Raw genomic sequence first — 21,354 nt, 5'->3', positions numbered from 1 at the left:
ATTAAGTCATACAGGCTTGTTGCATAGGAAGTATGGGCTGAGCTTTTCAGCTCCTCATATTTCCTGTTCATCTGCAATGTACCTTAGTTCCATCTCCCCTTTCACCATGCATAGCACTGACAGGACACTGAAAACTATACAGGCCTCCCTCTTCCCTTTAATAGAATTGTTGTGGGGTTTGCATCGAATCTCAAACCTTTTTTCACATCTAATAAGAAGACTTACTGCAAGACATGAAATAAAAGGAACCTTTTTGTTGTGTTTCTCTGCATCAGAATTGAATATAAACCCATCGACTATAGCTTTAGACTAATTAAGTCTCTCTAATAAGTTCCCTTCCTGTTATTGCAGAGCATGGACAAATTGACAGAAATATATACATTTGATTTTCAAAATGGATTATGAGGATGAAAGTGTGCTTACATTAAGCAGTGATAATAGTAATTTAACTTAGAGACCTCTGGTTTAGCCTTACTGAAATACAGACTAGTCTCCTAAAAGCTGCTTTTATTTGTTTGTGGTTGTAATTTAGACTGGAACTCAAAAAACAGGAGGACTTTTCTCAAACGATTTCTTTTGGGCTGGGCTTTAACTTCCAAATTTCAGAACAAAGGAAATTTGTATTTCAAAGTTTATAAACACCTGGAAGTGAATCTTATAATACAAGGCCTGTCAAATGCTGAACTATCATCACTATTTCAACACTATAATGTTTTAGTTAGATGCTTATCATGAATAGCTTTAATGAAAATAAAGTGCTGTTTAAAATCACAGACTTCTGCGTTTACTCTTATGAGATGAAGTGATGTAACTACACACTTAACAGTGTTGGTGGAGGTGTTTTTTGTCAAACATATAACATACTTGTACAGTACATGGGCTCAAGAAGGCTTCTAATAAAACAGACATTCAAAGCACACTGAATAATTAAAAAACATTTTATATGCAGTACTTTTGTCATGTCATATTTAAAGGTATTACTTGGCTTCAAAAGTGCTTGAATTTGCCAGTTGTTACCTTCATGGTTTACTTTATGATTGCAACTGCTGCCTTGCGACCTAATATGAGGGGGCATTTGTAATGCCTTGTGATCTCAAATTCCTTATTTCTGATTAAACCTTTCTGACCTTGCCACATGGAAAAACGTGGGTTTAAAATTTTTATATCAGTATGTTGGTATGTTTAGTCACAGATTTTTACTGATGACTGAATAAATGAGACTTTGGGATTTCTCTGTTTAAAGTGGTTGGAGCAAATTCCAAATCAAAGGAGATAGAACCGGCCTTTTATGACTTGAACAGGCTGGGTTTTCTTCAAAATTCTTACATGGGTTTCAACAGATCCTTTATATGTTTCACAGAAATATTTCAAAGTAAAAACTTTTATATCCTCCCTTAACATAGTATGAGATTTGAACACTGATATTTTATTTCAGCTTCATATGCTCTGCTTTAATCTTCTGCCCTTTAAAGTATAACCCATGATAGAAGGTTACCGGGTTGTCTTCTGCTTTCATTGCAGTGTACACTATCCTTTTTTTTTTTCCTATTTTAAATACATATTTCATTTTAACAACATTTATGAGCATTGTAATTTTTTTAGGGCTGAATCCTGAAAGATGCTGAGGACCAATATTTTCTATATTTTTCAGTGATAAGTGTCTTCTCTGACATTCTCAGGAGTCTGATCATTATACCAGTATATAGCAGATGGACATGACAGAGGGTGAGCTTTGGCAGCACTGTAAGGCAGATACCAACTTTACTATGACCATTTCCGAGGGAGAGACAAGCGCTCCAGCAGAACTTCAAGCTGCTACTTCCAGTTTATTTTGGGGGTCCTTTTTTTAGTTGCCTGTTACTGTGGTATTGCTAATAGTGACAGATAAACAATCAGTTTAATCAGCCCAAAACACTACACTTGTCTCATTTGAATATTTGTGAAGTATTATGCATTTATGTAGTTCACATGAGTGTTTGTACTTTTTTTAGTTAAACTGAATTATTGTTCTTAGTTTGGCAATAATAATAGTATATGGTACTAAGAAAGTCTAAAAAAATAAATAAAACTCCAAAACAATGGCATGCATATACAGGCCATTCTTTTGATTGAAGAATAAATATAATGGCTATTTCTGATTGAAATAAATGAAGCAGCATTATATTTTATATAGGATTCATCACAAAGTTTGAATAAGTAGGAAATTCTAATGCAAAATAATTTTGTAATGAGACTGCAACATTTTAAAGACTGGAAATTAAAATTTACTCCCATATGGATCTCTTCATGAAGAAAAGACATGTAAAATCTTTTTCTATTCCCTTTTTTTTAGAAATATCATTAGAAATATTTCTTTGAAATGCATTAAACTAATTGTCTACGTATTCTGACTTCTATGCATGAAAACTCCACTGCTTTCACAAAAGCTGTATTTAAGATGTATCAGAATCCATGTGTATTTTCAAAGAGATATAAACTTGAACAACTCAATTCTTTTTCCTAGGAAGAGTTCATAGCGTGACATGAGAGTTGGTGGAACATACTTAGAAAAATCATTCACAGCAACTCCTGTGGAATCTAGGAATTGTGTAGGAAAGGTTCATGTAAGCACCGTTGGGACTGTTATCGGCATTTGTGTATTTCAGTTTTGCTAAGTTAAAGACTTTTGTTTAATTTCATCACTGACTACCATGAGAAAAATAGAAATTTTAAGACTTCTGTAAATGTAAAAAAATCAAACATTTTTTAATACTTCTGGTTCAGATGTAATGTTCAGTTTACCTGGAACAATTTTGGGAGCTTTCATGAAAAGGACAATATTTATGCAAGAGGATGCAAATATTGTGCAGATAATGAAGAATGACTATTAAGAACTGATTTTCTGTTATAACACTAGCTTTTATTTGAACCACTAGTAGGAAATAAATTATACTATGTTTTTCTTTTTTTTTCATTGCTTTTTAGGTCTAACTGTGCAGAAAATATCCGTAAACACATCTTGCATACAGGAAAGCATGAAGGAGTAAAAATGTATAACTGTCCTAAATGTGACTATGGAACCAATATCCCTGTGGAGTTTCGTAACCACTTGAAAGAACTGCACCCAGACATTGAGAATCCTGATCTGGCGTACTTGCATGCTGGTAAGGTCATTCCTCTCTTTGCTTACAAATTCTTGTCTTTTCTATATGTGCATGTTTAAATGATTGTAATAAGAAAATGAGAAGTTATGTTATTATCATTTATTCTGTTATTATCATTTATTCTGAAGAAGAACAGGATTTAAAATGGGCTTAATCCTCTTCAAGTTTTCACTAGGGTTGAAGGTTATGTATTAAGCACTGAAATCCATTCATGTTTCACAAGCAAAGCTTGCAGTTCAATAAATAAACATCAGAAGTGCGTGCTATTTAGATGCTTCCTTTTGAAATGTAGTTGAACTTTTATAAAAAAATATTTTTTTAACATTTGTATTAAGTCCCTCTAGTCACACTGTTCCCCTAAGAACAGAAAAACAAAATTCCACAGGAAATACAGTGACAAATTAATGTACTTTAAACATTCTTAGATTTTATTACAAAAAAGTAGACAGTGTTTGGCATTAAAGATAGAACAGCAGAGATCAATCAATAACTTAGATATATGTTTTCAGGCTTTGCATTAGAGAGCACACACAGAAGTCACTGGAGGAATGCAAAACAAAACTATTGCTTTGGAAAAAGGAATTCAAAGAAGAAAATTGGAGTCTTTTCTGTTTAGGAACAAGGTTTTTCATTGGTTTGGGTTTTTTTACAGGTTCTACAGTTCTGAGTAGAAGGCAGAAGTTTAATGGAAACATACAGTTAGGAGAAAAATAAGAGTTCAATGGCAGGAGGTTAGAAGAAATAATACAAAATTAGGCTGCAGCTTGAATGAAATGTGATCTTAACTCGGGAGAAGCAGATAACTTAGACATCACTGGGTGGGAAGACAAGTCAGAGCAGTGGGAAAAAAGAACAGATGGTGAGAAGAAGGAGTTGGGGAATCCAGAGGAGGAAGAAGCTATGTGGGCCAAATTCTTCCTGAGATGCAAATTAATCTTCCACTGAATTACTACTATTAGTACTCCTGTGTCAGATTTTAATCTTCTTCTGTAAGGAATTGATCTCAGTTTTTGAAACCCTCATACCCATAGAACATACAACGTGAAGAGCTTTCGTTCAGTTCTGTGCAGCGTGTACAAACTAGTTATTTTAAAACCTCTCCGTCTTTTCAAAATGACTGCTTGCTTTCCTGACTAGAGACAGTGTATTATTTGTACCATATATTTCTATTTGCCAAGTATTCCACTTCATTTTGGAACCAATCATCATGTCATGTCAGCATATGGTGGATAATATCTGGATGTGCAAACAAAATGCCAGTTGGCGGAATACCAATTTCAAAATAGGTCAGAAAACTGATCACATTTCACCATAGTTCTCACTGAAGCATATTCAACTCAGAAGCTTAAATGCAGACACTGTTGGATTTTTACTACAATAATCCCACTTAATATGAAAAAATCAAATGCTTTCAGTAGACGGATAGACAGACATAATACAGAGAGCTATAACACTGGCAGAATCACTAACATCCCAAAATTACAAATGTTTGTGTACGTTTTCATGTTATTTGTTCAAGACCGTATCTGGGTAAATTAATTGTTCATTGCAGCATGCTGCAGTTAAAACTATTCAACTTGCTTGTCTTGGTAACATAGGAAAATAGTCATCAATGTGTTGTATACTAATGGTATCTCATTTCTATACATTCATTTTTATGCTGTAGAAATCCCCTTGCACTAAATAGGGTACTGTAGAAATATATTAGCACTAGCAAGAACTGATTGTCACCTAATTATTGCCAGGCTAGCCTAGAATTGGTATACAATAAAAGTGTTGAAATATTGTTTGCATAATACCGATGCTAAAATAAATGCTGTATTTTCCTTTCAAGAAGAAGCACAAGTAAAGAGGAACCTAGGTGATAACTGTGTATTCATATCAGACTTAAATTAAAGGGAGTTTCTTTTCTTCTTTTCAATCCATTTCTGACTGCTGGACATCTGAGAGTTAAAAGTTTTAGAGAAGAATTTTAGAGGAATGAAGGACAACTCCTGTGCCCTGGCTAACATCCCTTATAAAAATGAGATTTGTTCTGTGGCTGGTTCACGGTTACTGATGACTTATTGGTCATTGGCTGCACCCACAGCGAATCTACAACACGACATACAACCCTTTAGGATGATAGGAGTGTGAAAGTGTCATACAAGATTGATTTTTTTAACTTAAACATATTTGTCTGTCTTTTGTGTTCTAATACTGCTTTGTAACAGGAAAGCCAAACCTTTTGCTACTTTGAGCAGATAGAAATAAAGTCTGATCGCTGGTAAAGAGACAGACAACAACTCCAGCTACTTTGCAGGACAGTCAGAAACTCCTCACCAGGAATGGAGCTGTGGGATACCTTTAGAATGTGGCTGGGAGTAAAAGTGAAGTCTGTTTCTCATCTATGAAATTAAGATTGACAATTGGACTTCTAATTCAAAGTTAATGCTCTTTATAATATAATGCTGTAATATTAGGTATTATTTAGCTTTCTTTGGCAGCCACTATATGCATTTATGGGTTCAGTGGTAGTAAGGAGCTTGAAGAAGCTGCATTTCTAAGGGAGAGGCTGTGGAAGGTGGGAGGCAAAACAAGTTGGCTTCTACATGAGTAAGGATGATACTGTAATTGAAAGGTGTTTCAGAACTTCTGCTCTGCATCTTTCAGACTCTATATAATGTGAGAAATTGATATATGGAAATGCCACAAAACCAGGTCTTTAGACTTTCTTTCCTCTTTTTGCTATAGGTTCTCTTTGTCATAGAGTTGTAACAATACAACTATATTCCTTATAAACCTTATATGTTTTAAAACAATAACAGTCTAGATTATACTTTTGTCTTTAACTTTTAAACTGTCCTGCATTTGAACAAGAGGACTTTAATGCATACAAGCCTACAGAAATATATGCCTCTGCACATAAAACTGTAGATTGAATTTGCTAGATCATGCTTTAAAAACCAGTTTATGCATTTAACCTCTAATTTTTTATACAAATCATCAAATCTATTTTTTAAAGTGTCATTGTGTGTCATTCTGTAAGAGCTTTGTGCCTATTTCTTCATATTCTCTGACCTATTTTCTCAAGGACTGTGTTAAAATTGAAATTTTATTTGAAAAAAAGCCAGAAATCCAGAGGCTGTTAATCCATTCTCCCCAGTGTTACTTTATTTTCTTTTTAAAATCACATTTAAAATGATGATAGATCTTATTGCTGTTCTAAGAACAGAAGTGGGCTTACTAGCAAGCTCAGGAATCTTGCAGTTAATGTTTTAGTCATAGAAATTTGGTTCCAGTTGAAGCTGTTCATGTATATTCTTGTTATCAATGTGCAAATCTGAAAATATGTCATTACAAATGGAAAATGAATACAATAAAAGAGTGAATTGTCATATGTTGGTGACTATCAATTTAGTGGTTTTTCTAAAAATGAGATTATTTGATAACAAAAAAATTCTGAGTTGCTCACTGTGGGCTTGTCTGTATTGCAAGTCTCAAAGCAAGCTGAAGAAATCTTTTGGTTGATTCTTGTATGCATTGAGTTTCCAAAAGTCTTGGATATGTTTTTTCTTCCAACTGATGCTACATTGCAATACTGAGTTGAACTGAGCCTGAATACTTTGACGAGTGGTACAGGGGAAGAGCCCGTACCTGCGGTAGAACTCGCCAGGGCTCAGTTCTCGAGCTGTCTTTCTCAGTGCTTTGTCTGCATTGGAGCAGCATCACTTGATAGTGATAATTTCAGTTTGAACTAAATGTTCATCATTTAGGAACTCTTGTCTTATAAACATTATGATACTATTATGATGCATTATTTATGTCTGAACAGTGTAATATCTATGGCTGAACATCTCCATTATTACAATAGCTGCAGAGCCCACGGCACCTCACAGTGTGCATAGTGGTCTTCTGTGGATACTAAACTAGTCATAAGGCAAAAACCTCTTCAGAGAGAAGAGGAACAGTTTGCTTATTATTGGTTTTGTGATAATGTTGAAAGTTATGTGATGATACTGGGTTTTTTTTCAATATTGTTATTTCCATGCTGCACTTTAAAAAGTGAAGATGATCTCCAAGAATGAACACTACTCTAGGATATCAGAATAACCCAGTTTTTCAATGAGCAAAAGATGTAATGGTCTTGGTTTTTGTCTGGGTTTCCTCATGTGCAAAACAGGTGCAATGCCTATGCAGTTTGAATCACAATGGTCTTGTTTGAAAATGGCTTCACAACAGTCAACCATGTGATAAGGGAACTGCTTAAGACATTGAACAGAAATTCGGTGATGTTTAATTTAGAAGTAGCAGTCATATAAAGTCTTTCTTGAAAGTCTTTAAAAAAAAGATCAGTGAAGGCAAATTAATTCATTGTACTCCTTGGCAAGTTTTTGTTTGGTTGGGTTTTTTTTGATAGTGATACTATGCTTGCAAAGCACTCAAATTATCCAGCGTGCTCTGGGAAAGTCTGCCACCCAGGGCCTTGTGAGTAGGGGTGGAGGATTGCTTACTCTTATGGATCCTGGCAGAACTAAAAGAGTAAGCTGCTTCCCTGTGCTGCACAGACATGTTTTGGAGAATGCTTGGAAGTACAGTTTTGTGTGCCCGTGCCTCCATGAAAATTATATGTGCCTCTGGGGTTGGGCATCCACAGAACAAAGATCGTGACGACTGTGTTTTGGCAGTTGGCTGCCTACATGGTGATTGAACGCTTAGTGTTCTTGAAGAGTTACATAATTCATGACCAAATGATAGATAGGTACTTGATTATAGTGTATGAGTTGCTTCACAGAGAGAAAATATCAGACATGAGCTACTCTTAGTCTAGCTGAGAAAAGCCTAAGTAAAATCAATTATTGAAAGCGTAGTCAGACAAATTGAAATGAGAAACAAGGTGCAAACACTTAGATATGAGGTCAATTGAGCTCTGGCAGCAACTAGCAGAAGAAATTATTCCTGTTCTGTTCCTTTGAGCCTTGAGAAGACTGGATGTCTTTCTGGAAAATTGGTTTTAGGAGGGCCCAATGTTGCTAGGTTCACTGCAAAACTTGTGGGGCTTTGATATACCAGAAGTCAGACTATCATCTACTGGTTCTTTCTGCTCTTAAATCTTCAAATAGTTTTAATTTACAGCCTCTTGGTAAGGGCTGTATTTGTGAATCTAAAGTGTTTAGGTGTTGTGATAGCAATGGAGTAGCTGAGGAAAGCCCACAAAGTGTTCTTTCTCAGAGAGACAACATTCCCATCATCAGTGCTAAAATCTTACTCTCTTTGAGACTGAGTGGTAATACACTTGTCTAAACTGTTTCTTTATGGTATGTCATTAAACCCTTAATAAAATACATTGGAACATACATTTATTTGTTTGTTTAACGTGTTTGAAGAATCGTTATGAAATTCTGATCTTTTGCCTGGAAGTTCCTGTACTGTGTTATTGGCTCCTGAAATCTGAAATCAATGAAAAGGCAGTTCAATTAATCATCCGTTCACTAAACTGGGCCCATATCTTACATCTTTCTTTTTTAGATTAGGGAAACAGAGTTAGGGGATGTTTTAGTTCTTTCCAGAGAGCAGTGAGAATGAGAAAAATTTACTTTAAGGTCTCTTTTATATGTGCTTGAAAAGTATTTTTGCAAACTTTAATCGCACTTTTCAAGAGGCCACATGTTTCTCATTCAGTTTCTTTAGCTTTTGAGAAACAGGGCTGTACTAGCAACCTGCAGCATGATTACATCATCAACAAGGGACAAAATTGTGATCCTATCAGTTGTAACAGTTGCAATATTCATGAATGGAATTCTGAAAGTTCAAATAGTTAATCCCAAATAAAATTGTGATCTTTATCCCACTTGACAGCTACATTTATCAAATTATTAAGAGGAAAAATTGATTGCTAAAAGTTATGGTGTGATCTATTATGTGATTTTATCAAAGTATAACTGTATTACCAAGTGGAAACTGCAGACCTATTCAGAATGTGAATTGGACACACAGAACCTGATAATATAGCAATTATACTAGTATCCTAGTGCTTTTCTACTTTTAAATGTTTCTCTTTTTTTCTAATCCTTTCTTTTGCATCTTCTCATTCTTTAGTAGGAAATATAGAGTTGAAAAAAAATGTGAAAAATTAAATAATAAAAGCCTGTTTGCTCTCATGCTCTCTGAATTTATCAAACTACAAAAATATAAAATCAGTAAATGTTATTTATCAAGGAAGGAATGGAAATACAAGTCAGTTGAGTACTTATGCAAACTTGTAATTCATACCTGATGTAAAGCCTCCAAATAAAGGATATACAGTTTTGTGTGCAAGCATATTTAACACTTTTCTTGGAATAGTTAATGTTCTTAGTCTTTATCACTGTTTAAATAAAACACTTTAAATGCTGTCATTTGAAACAATATTAAAATTGTCATTGCTAGATATTGGCAAATCAGGTGCAAGCTTTTACACCAGCGATATTGCTTGGGTTTCTAGTCAGATAAAACATTATTTTTGATGGCTGGTATACTTTAAAAAAAGAAAAAGGCAGCAGCAGCTCTGCTTCAAATAGGTTTGCTCTTGTCATAGCTATTAGTGCCAGTCTTTCAATAGCATGTCAAGTTGATTGGCAGACACTCCCTTTCCTCTTTTGTGAAGAATAATAATTTTAGTGTGTGCTTGAAATAAAAACCTAGTATAAATGATTTTCTGTTTGTAAAGGAAAAAGCCAGGTTCCTTATAACGTATGTAGATTACGTATTATTGTGTTTCAGGAAAAATTAATCTACGTTTTAAAAAAACCTAAGTAATTTGTTTATTTTTATAGCTGTCTTCTATTAGAAAGCATTGTATGCCTAGCAGAGGTTCCATAGCCAGTATTTTTATCTGGGTGGTCATGGCATCAGAGTTGGTGCTTTCCAAGTAGCAAGTGATGTAGAAAAAAAATTGGGGTCATGAAAGTATTTTTTCTCTTTTTTTTTTTTTCTTCTAGTATGTAGCTTTTTCTGCTGCTGTTGAAGAGCATAGGGACTCCTTTCATAGTTCCTTAGTTGCTTTTCCTGAACAATCAGCATATATTGCTGCTGAGTGACATGAAAGAAGGTGTTGAAATATTTTGATGCAAATATTACATCATCTAATATTCAAAGCACACCACTATTAATATTGGTTACATCCTTTAAGTGAGTGGTATTCTCAGCTAAGAGTGAAAGCCCTGAATCTCACTAAAGAAAAAAGTGTTTGGAATATAGTTTTAAATGAAAAGCAAAATATTGCCTAGACCAAAGTCTGGAACACCTCTTAGTACCTCTATTTAGCAGAAGTATAAGGGGTGTCATGCTTTGTGCCATTCTTCCATCAGAGAGTCGGCAGTAAGGTGCAGGGCTATCGCCCAAGGGGTTTTCATATTGTGTGTAGCACCAATAACAGGCAGTCACAATCCTGCAGTCTGTTTAAGGCCTTTCTGTCCACGGCCCCCTGCGCTGGTGATTCCCTAACAGTTGTCACTTCTTTCTGAAGAACTATCGGTTTGTAACAAGGCGACTAATTTTTTGTGGTGTGAGCTTTTACTCCTGAGCAGCTTGAATCTCTTGCCCAGGTCTAAACATTTCCTCTGGGTGTTAGTGTGTGCCTCCTTTTCTGTCATTCCTCCCTATGGCATTCTAGTTTCCAAGGTGGGGAGCCATTCGGTTGATCTGGAAGGGGCCAAAACCCTCATCAGTTCTGAAATTTTCTGTGAAGCCCTGATGCCAACCTTGTGTCTGCCATCAAAACACCCTCAAATGGGCATCTGCTTTGCAAATTCCTTGCATTGCATTTGTAGTCACATGCTGGATCTCTGCTGATGTCCACAAAGACTGTTGCCCCTGCGAGGATGTCTGGTTCAACGATGAAAAGGAGGTAATCTTACTCCAAGCTACTTTTTCATTATACTAATAGATAAAATATCCTTCATGAAGAATAAGACGTATTATTGCCTATTTAGTGCTAAAAATAGGATATCCTAACATAAAACTTTTAAAGCAAGGCTGAAATATTTAAGTGCAGAGGTATAAGAAAGCCTTTAAGACACGACAGCCATCTAGAAAGACAAAAATATTTAATTCTGCCAGAAAATGTATGTGCATAATAGTATATGGCAAATATAAATAATAAAAGGAAATAGTAGTATGGGAAAATCAGCAAATTAAAATTCTGAGAAAAACACCAAAAAATGGGATATGAGGGTCATCAAGAAAACTTTCCAAGCAAACAAAAAGGAAGATATTAACCTTACAGAAGGAATAAAAAATAAATGTGTATAGTATCTAGGAATAATTCAGGATGTTCTTACTTCAAGATTGTCCTATAATATGAAGATTTAAATTGCTTTCCTATCAGAAGCAGCCCTTTTGAGAGTAGATCTCTTAGTGTATCATCCAGGGAAGTTATGCTGGAGCTCTAAGAAATATAAAACTCTTAATTTTTTACTTTCATTAAAGTAAATGTAAAGTGTAAGATGCAACTTGAAGAAAAAAAATGAAAATTTGGATTTAAAATGTGTTGTGAATTTTCATATATATAATAGATAATGCATAAATATTTAATATTTTATTTTATGTTAAACTTTAAATAATTATATATTGCTGGCTTATTATATAAATAATTTTATAAAAATTTGATTTATATGAAAATATAAACAATAAATATCTATAAATAAACCTAAATAATAAATTACTCACTGTGGCATCTCCATTATAGACTAATTATTTCCTTACTTCTAAAGTTGAACTAACAGTACTTCCAAGACCTATGGATACCATGTTTCAAATAAACATAGCAGAATGTATTTTGCCTATGTAATGCCACCATCTCTTGGCCTTTTTCACTCTGGCTATACATTATTTAGAGGACTCTTTACATTTTTTCTTCCTGTGAGATGTTACTAGCATCCCAACAAGCTGCACTAAAAGTATGCTTGATAAATAGCTTGAATGATTAATATTTGTAAATCTGCTTGCAAGTCGTTGTCTGAATTTTAAATTTTTTTGTAAATTACACAAAATAATTATTTGCTTGCTACACAAATTTTCATTACTGCAGAAATAATAACAAATAATTTCAGAATCAGAAAAGTATTGAAGTTATGGTTTAACCCCAGCCAGCAACTATGTACCACGTACCAATCACCTCCAATGGAGGGATGGGAGAGAGAATCAGGAGGGTAAAAGTGAAAAAGCTTGTGGATTGAGATAAAGACAGTTTAATGGGTTAAGCAACACAAGGAATTCATTCATCACTTCCCAGGAGCAGGCAGGTGTTCAGCCATCTACAGGAAAGCTGGGCTTCATGATGCGTAACAGTGACTTGGGAAGACAAATGCCAGTACTCCAAACATCCCCCCAGTTACTTCTTCTTCCCTCCACTTTGCATGCTGAACATGACACCATATGGTATGGAATGTCCCTTGGGTCAGTTGGGGTCAGCTGTCCTGGCTGTGTCACCTCTCAGCTCCTTGTGCACCCCCAGCCTCCTTGCTGGTGGGGTTGGGTAAAAAGCAGAAAAGGCCTCGACACTGTGTAAGCACTGTCAATAACGAAAATATCCCTGTGTCACTGACACTGTTTCCAGCTCAAATCCAAAACATACCAGCTACTGTGAAGAAAATTAACTACCTCAGCCAAAACCAGTACATAAATATGGAAGGACTGAATCAAAATGTTAGTTGTGCGCTCACTGCTTTACTGCTTTGGGTCCTGAGTGAGGAGAAGAGCCCTCAGCAACAGTTGCTCCGATGAACACAAATCATTGCAATTCCATACTGATTTTTAAAATTTCTTTTGTACTTTCTTTTTGTTTGCTTTCATTAATCCAGTATATGCTGCACCGACTTTCCATTAATTTCTTGACATGGCATCCTGAATCTTGACCTTTGTAAGTAGGATGCCTTTTCTGTCTGATGCACATGTTCTTTTGTACTTCTAATTTCTATTTTACTTGCAATAGTTCTTCATAATTTTTTCCATCTTTTCATTTACCAGATCTTTGGTACCTTTCAAGTGCTAAATGCTCTCCCATATATCCTTAGTAACCATGCTGGATTTTTCTGTCCTTTTTAATATTTAGGTTTTATTGGATGAATGTAGATTGCACCTTCTCTAACTGTACCTTAAATAATTGCCACTTAAGGGAATTAAGAAGTACAAGGGAAGGAAAATGCTGACCCATAGACTAAGCAGAAGGAAAAAACGTTCCCACTGGGTCCAATTTCCTAAGAAGGACCATCAGGATAGTGACTAGGACCTGAAATTATGGGCTGAATGACCTCTAAAAAATTATCAGTTCAAAGAGGAGCTTGTCTATAACTGTTTGCACTAAAGGAAATGAAGATAGGTAGAAGTCTCACAGAAGAAAGATTGCTTCACTTTCTTGGTGAACATATAAGAGCGTAATATGAAACTATATCTCATATAAATACACCTCATGTCGGCTGTCTATAATTCTTGTATCGTGTCAAAAAGCCATGGAGACAGATATCATATCTCTTAACTCCCAATGGGCCAGTTAGAGGGGAACCCCTTTTTCTAAATGCTAAGACAGAAAGTACATCTTCTGAATTTAAGATATTTTATGCATGTCTTGCATTTATTGTAAAGAGTGCATGCTCATCAATATCTAATGTCAAATAAATGGTTTGTACTGAAGTAACCACTGCAGATTTAATACAGATGTTTTTATTCTCTGAGTCATTGCAGTATGATTTTCATAAAATTTTCTCTGATAGTGAAAAGGGACCTTAAAGTGAATACAATTTTCATATAAATTGCATAGAAACCTGAGCATTACTGAAAGCTTCAGACTATAGATGACTGGTACGGCCTCCACAGGCCTGGACGAAAGGTTTAAAACTACTGGTTTAAAAGGGTGCAAGTCCAGTTGCTTGGGTGTGGGAAATACAGGAGGTGTCCAACATCCAGAAACAGGGTTGCTCGACAGGTTTCTGCAGTGTAGTTAAGAGGACTTCTCAGGTATTTAAAGAAGATTAGTTATTGATTGTCACAATCCCTGCTTAAATAACATTTCAGAAACTTAGATTATTGTTGATTGAAGAGTTTTTGTTTAGTACTTGTTATATTGTTGCTAAAGGAGAGTTGGTTGCTCTATAGCGTTTGGGATTACAGTGTATAATGTCCTTACAAAGAAGGCATTAAGGTATCTACCATACTTTATACTAAACTAGGTGCCTACCTCTTTCATACCTTGCCAAAACGGTCCTTCTTATTCAAAGTCTGAGAAGTAATAGCAGATAGCAGTTCTCAGAAAACAGTTTTTAGAAGATATAAAAGAATTGACCTACTTTGAAGTAATAGTATCTAGAGGAAACATAAAATAAAAGCATCTGTTGATAGCAAAGAAAGATAAAACTGATTATCAAGTTATCTCAAGAGCCATCAAAAGGTTTTAGGCAAACATTTTGGATTTGGCATATGTATCTGAAATTCAAAACTGAATTTGAACAATTTGAACTTATGGGTTACTAAACAACCAATTGTACACTTAGTAAAATAGTTTCAGTAGTTGCTAGGATGTATTAGTAAGGTAAAATTAAAAAGGAGGAGCTATTGTGAAACATTTGGAGTCCTCACATATTGGTGCCTGTCACAACCACGAAGTGCCTGTGGGATAAAGCTGCTTCAAGTCAACTCAAGTTAGCCTTGTGTGGTAAGGATTTATCTGTAAATTGTTACTGTTCCAATAGTATTCAGTATTCTGATATTGGGCATTCTTTTCTAAAGGGTTGTTGACCCTTTCTTTTGTAATCCACCTTCCTCTGAGCAAATTCAGCCACTGTCAAAATTGTCAGTAAAATTTTCTGAGCTGCTTTTGCTTGCTTCCACCTACTCAAGCAAAAATCCTGAAAATATGAAGTCAGAGATTTATCAGCATATAAAAATCATGAAATCTCAGTTATCTGTAGTTCAGTACGGCCTTACTTGTAGTATAAATCAGTAGGGCTGAGAACGCAATCCTCTGTTCTCTGTTGTAATTGTGTGGGCTTTTTTGTTGCATATGCTGTTTCCTGCAAACCTTTGAGCTATGGAAGAGACCAACTGATTAAATATATTTCTTGGAAAGTCTTGAGATATCAATTTTAAAATTATAAAACCCAATAATTCTAGAATTAACCAAAAACTGAGCCTTTTTGTTAAATAAAGCTACTTCTATATCTGATGATTGATATGCAACAAAAAAAAAAAAGAGGAATAGAAAAGACACACCAATTGCAGAAAGATTTGGTTAGGTTTGGGATACTAACAAAGTATGCAAGTACACAGAGTAAATGGTTATAAGTTAGTATAACCAGCATAAGGCTCCTGAGGATCTTAGGAAAGCAGAGAGAGCTAATGATACTTTGATGGAGAGACTAGGACTCCTCATTCTGAAAGTACTTCAATTTTGTTGCCACCTTCTCACCAAAAAATGGAAAAAAAATGATTGATTTTGGGGGTATGCTTTAATGTGAGGCAACTCAGACTCATGAAGCAGATTTCAATAGGTGGCTGTACTGGTGCATAAGTGGCTCACAACCTAAAGATCACCCACTCTGCAGTGTTAGTGCCTTCTTTCTGTGGTGAGTCTGCCGTGCAATGCACAGGAATAAGCTTTAATCTTATGTCCCCACTGGACATGGGAGGCTTTTAGGCATATTCTTTTTTTAAAATTTTTTTTTTCATTTTGTTGACATCTAGGCTTTGTCTTTGCTTAAACTCTCAGCTTTTTTTCCATTTCTTTCTTTCTTTCTTTTCCTAAGATGTTTTAGGATTTTCAAAATAAATGCAGATCCTTTCATATTAGCATTAATAGGTAAACTGAGCTGAATAATGTTATCTTTGCCAATGTTTTTTAAAGAAATCATTATAGAATTTGTAATCTGATTGCTCCTGATGCTGATTGGCAGATGTAGGTCTCTTAGCTAATGCACAAGTACAGATGTTATAGAATGAAACAGTAAATTTAAAATTGTACTTCAGTTTAAATTGTAAAGTTTCTATTGATAAAGCTTCTAGTGCACTTGAATTTGTCTTTCATTTGCATAGCATAGCATTACATTACATTTCTCAAAGTGGTTCCGTGTTTCTCCAAATACTGTTGTGTACCTACTACTGGCTTCACAGGGCATATATGTCTAAAGATTGATGGAACATTAATGTCTGTGTTTTCAATAGGTTTTACTAATTTACTTTAGTATTTCAGGTACTGTCTCTTATTTCAAAGAGAAGGTAATTGTTAGCCACACACCATTGCTCCACCTGCATTGTTAGAAGGAAACATGAAAATAGATTTAAAATTTACAGATAACTTCTAAAAGACTTTGGCTGTATAGGATGAATAGAGGCAAACTATAGTCCTCATTTGTCAAGAATTTCTTACTGTAAATAGACCCATATTGCCAATGTTGTTCAAGGATTTACTACTAGATTCCATATTTGTAGAAATATTAGAACATGTGTCCTAAGCTTTTAAGATACTGTTGTAGTTTTTAGGAAATCTGAAGTGTTTTGGAAAAGCCATGTTATCTGACTAACTCATATTTTAATAAAAAAATGTCACCTGAATGACATGTAAGTAAGCATAATTTCTAATGCTCTAGTAAACAAGTACAGTGTCATATAGAAGAAATTACAGTGTTCAGGACAGGGAGAAATAAAACCAATCCAAGTTTTCAGTCTGTACTCTGCTACAGTGTGGATTGTAAACAGCAAGATGTTTTCCAATAATTAAAGGCCTTAGGCTTCTAAGATGCTTAGATCTAAACATGGTTATTGTTACGGGGTAGGAGATAACTTAAACAATGGCTTTTCACTTTCTGGTAAACTTTTATTTTTTTGCTTACATTGTTTAGAAATAGAGTTTTAAGTGTATTGAACTGCTATGGATATCTCTCAGCAAGGTAAGGACTGTGAGTTTCTAAACAATATTGAGATACAGGATTTGTATAATTGGATACATTTTTTATTCCATAAGTTGTAGTAGATATGTCAGTCATGAAATATAAAACTGAGTTTATTTCATTGCTGTCATTATTTTGCCATAACAATACTGTATTTGTATTTCACACATTGCTAGATGTATCTGTAATAAATTTATCGTTCTTTAGTATCATGATTTGGTTTAATTTTTATCATATAGAACCAAAATTTCATTGCCAATTTTTGTATTTAAAGGCTTGTTAATCTGCATTGATTTCTTAGTTTGGTATAGATTCTGAACTGAAAAATACAGTACATCACTGACTGTTCTATCATCTGACAGCGACTGATAAAGCATCTGTGCAGAAAGTGTCAGAAAAGGTTAATATTTATTGATTTTATGGCGCTACAACCAATGTAGTTTTGCCATCAAAGATGTATGGCCACCAGCAATGGAATCTGTAAAATTGCAGGTTGGACGCTAGTTTTTATTATAACCTATGCCAGTATTCTGGCCTTAAAAAATGACAGATATTTAATTTAAGACAAAAAGCTTTGAATGTGCAGCTACTGTATACCTGCAACAGGAATTTAGTGTTCTAAAATTAAACCCAAGTGCAGCACTTCTAAAGTTTAAGGTGGTGGGGGCTGGGGAGGGGGAGAACTGCGCAACCTTGAATTGCAAATGACAATCACATTTAGCCTTTTCATCCACTTAACTATGTGCTATTGATCTGTAGAAGGTGCCCAAGCAAGTGATAGCTGAAATTATGAGCAATAAAGGGCTTGCTTCTTCAAACAAAAAAGTATATAATTAGTAGGAGCGGAGGTGGGGGCAGAGCCTGTGTTTGGTTTTAAAGGCATTTAAACAAGATGGACTGAGTGCAACAGCAGTGTGTAAGAGTGCACAAGGAGAAATCTGGTTGCCTTGAAGCATAAATCCATGGTCTGGTTGCAGCTTGTGTGTAAAAATTAGGCGTGCACTCCAGCCTTTACATTTATCTCCATCAGGGTTTGCCTGACAGAAAGACAATCTGTTGGTTTGCCTACATCAACTAGGGAGAGGAAAATCTTGTGAAGCTTTGGTTCTTGTAAATGCATCCGTAGTTTGCATTTTTATTCTATTTTTGACTTAGCTGGCTCTTGATATCAACCTTTTCATAACTGGTAGTTCTATTGATACATCAGGAAGGTTTGCAAAAAGATGGAAGAATACTTGCTGAGATGCTGAAAATTAGTCTACTAAAATACATATAGAGACACACGGAACTTATATAAGCAGGTTTGTAGGGTATATCAGCAGGATCTGGCCTCAGGTTTTAAGATTTCCTGTTTAACTAGTATTTATTACAGAATTACTATTTTTATGATATATTTCTGCATGCAGATTTTTCTCCCCTGCTTTCTTTAAGGTTCAGCATCAGGGACAGCAGTAACAATGGGTTTGCTTTTGAACAAAACCTAACAATAACTCAGCAGTGAGCAACTCTTATTCTAACATGACTAGTAGAATAAATTGCATGGCATACAGTAAACATGCTTTAGATCGCCTCTTCTCTGTACCACATTTTTCTGTTGAGCTTTATACCACCAGTTTGTCTGGGTTCTTTTTCCCCAGACAGCTTACCCATTTTATTGTGCTCATTTAGAGGAAAGAAAAACTGTTTGTCTCCTTGAAAGGCAAGAGAACAGTGAGTGGAAAACTACTTTTATAGCTAAAATACCATTATAATATATGGCAACTAAAATTCTAAAATTGAAAGAGAAGATACAAGACAAAATCTTAAATCACTTTTTTAAAGCCACTGACAATTTGAAATATTCCCATGAAGATTTCTATTTTTTGTCTTCCTTCTTTGCGCTTAGTAAAATGTGATTTTTAGAATGATTGTTACAATAACTTGTTTAATTTCAATAACTCAAATAAGATCCATTCCTCATATAACTCCACCTTTTTTATTTTAATGACTGTGTCATTAATCTAACATTTTCCATTTTTATTGGGCTTCATTTTTTCCCCCTTCTGATCTCTTTAAATTATGGCTGTGAAATGGCACGCACTCAGCAGTGGCATGGACTGGCTGCATTTTTACATCCCTTTTACCCCTTTAGTCTCGTGTTTTTAATTTTCAGTACAGCCAGGTGCCAATGACATTGTGGCTCTATGGTGTCTGTAAGTGACTTCCAGACTACAGCTCTGGATGGCAGCTTAGTGACAGAAGGTTTTTCAAACACTTTATTTCATTTTTTTTTTAAATTAAATATCACTGCTATGAACTATTTGTTATACTTTATAACACCTTCACCCCAAAATTGGTTATTACCATACATAATGATTGATATGTTGTTAGCTGATTTTAACAAATGGTTTTGTGGAATTATTACTTAATTCATAATGTAATTAATTTTTAGTACCCAGCAATACAGAATTGAAGCCATATATTTGTTTTACATTGCTTAACCATGAGAAGACTGCATTGCTTAAAACATCATTCATTGAGTAAATAAAGTTAGTTTATTATGAACTTTGCCTGCACAAATTTGATATAAAACTAAAGAATAAGGAAGAAAAGAGGTATTTTGAGACCACAGCTCACTGAATGATTACACGTGCTTGTGTGCCCTCCTTATGCCTATGTGAAATGGTAAGGAAAAATAGGAGCCCAGAAACCTCTTATAATTCAAATTCTACTTGTACTCCCCAGGCTTTGTGATTGATCTTCAGATACAGGATATGAAAGGGTCCATCAGGTTAGGATCAGGATTCATCTGCGGTAATGCTGCTCTAAACATCTGTTTATGTGCACTGTGTGTGTGTTACCAGTAGTGATGCAGAATCACTGAGTGCCTACAACAAAAGGTAGCATTTACTTATATTTCATGAAAAAGGTTAACATGAACCAGAAATTATTACTTCATATTTCAGATCTGAGTCAGGGTATAAAAACAAAACAGCATTATTAAAATCACTGTATCTCTATTTACGGAAAACCTAAAGTAGCAGAGTATTTCCTCAAGAACCAGCAGCATAGCTCTGCTTTGGGCATGGAACTGCACTGGTGATCATTAGTGTGAGTGTTACAGCGTTATTGCCGTTTGGGGCAAGTCTGACTGCAGGCACCTGTGTGTCAGCTCTTCCTGCCCCGGTACAAATCAGCTCCACTTGGGAATCCCCTTGACTGCTCCGGTGGAGACTGAATCCCAGCTTTTAAAACCAGAGCATGTGAACTTCAAAGTGCACTGCTGGGGGCCAGCCCTGACTAATCATCCCCAAAGAAGCCAGGAACAGTATTCTGTTAGTGTAGCTGTGGCTCCTGTGTCAGAGTGGGTTTGCTTCTGGCCGAGCTGCTGTGCAGCTGGGAAGTGAGGGGTCTGGGCCCTCTGCGTTTCAGAGCAAAGACTGTTGGAAGTGATTTGCTTTATTTAGTTAATAGATGTGGGGGGAAGAAGTACCCTCTCTGGAATGCTGAGATAGCAAGAGATGTTTGTGCTGATACAGAGTGGGAGGTGGGCAGAAGTCTCTCCAACCCCACATAATCCTGCTCACTGCTCATAAGCCTGAATGCTCTATGTGTTGTATGCAGAGACACACAGAGCCCTTCAAAGGGGGCATGAAGATGCCTTGCTCTTTGGTAAATGTTGCAACTGCCTTCATAGATCTGTGAGATATGTCCTGGCATTTAATTCTTGATATTTCTTTGTTATCATTTTCTTTAGTTAATCAATTGCATTTCTGTTTATTCACAGTCTTCTTCAAGTGTTTCTAACTATAATACTTCGTGAAATAATTTATGCAGGCTTTCTTGAGCCTTCTTGCTAAAGTTATAAATTTGATTGCATTGCTCTATTGACTGAAATGTTACAGAGCAGTTAGCTTTTATTGTTTTTGTAGGGTAAAATATGTGATTTTATTGTTCATTTTTATATCTCAGATATCATCTTTTATTAGAATTTTGAACCGTATCATCTTCAGGGTAAGATTTATCCACAGTGCTAAGTACACATTTTAAAAGGCTGATTATTTAACCTGCAATTCATCTTAAAAGTTAGATTTTGTTTTTTTGGTACAGCCAGGAATGAAGGGTGATAAGTAACCATAATTTCTGTTGCAGTATTTTTTTTTTCTCAAGAGACACTCATAAGAGTTACAACATCCATCCCACCCCTTCTTTTTGCTTAAAGAAGGAAAAAGCAGCAATAACAGTCTGGAGTGTTGTCTCAAGACTCTGCCCCATCCCTCTTTCCTTGCTCTTGGGTCTGGGTATGGCAGGCAGAAGCGAAAAGGTCTCACTCC

At 35.3% G+C, this 21,354-nt stretch overlaps 1 protein-coding gene across 2 annotated transcripts in view; it reads left to right on the top strand.

Moving 5' to 3' along the window:
- ZNF407 (zinc finger protein 407) overlaps positions 1 to 21,354 on the top strand; it is a 333,641-nt gene that overhangs the window by 231,510 nt on the left and 80,777 nt on the right. For both annotated transcript variants that reach the window (XM_017819557.1, XM_017819558.1), the window contains exon 8: positions 2,965 to 3,143. In XM_017819557.1, coding sequence (XP_017675046.1) covers positions 2,965 to 3,143 — 179 coding nt within the window. The remainder of the gene's footprint in view (positions 1 to 2,964; positions 3,144 to 21,354) is intronic.

This window comes from Lepidothrix coronata, unplaced genomic scaffold (genome assembly GCF_001604755.1).
Source record: "Lepidothrix coronata isolate B3197 unplaced genomic scaffold, Lepidothrix_coronata-1.0 Scaffold75, whole genome shotgun sequence".
In the NCBI taxonomy this organism is placed as follows: domain Eukaryota; kingdom Metazoa; phylum Chordata; class Aves; order Passeriformes; family Pipridae; genus Lepidothrix; species Lepidothrix coronata.
This window is presented reverse-complemented; position numbering and strand designations above follow the sequence as displayed.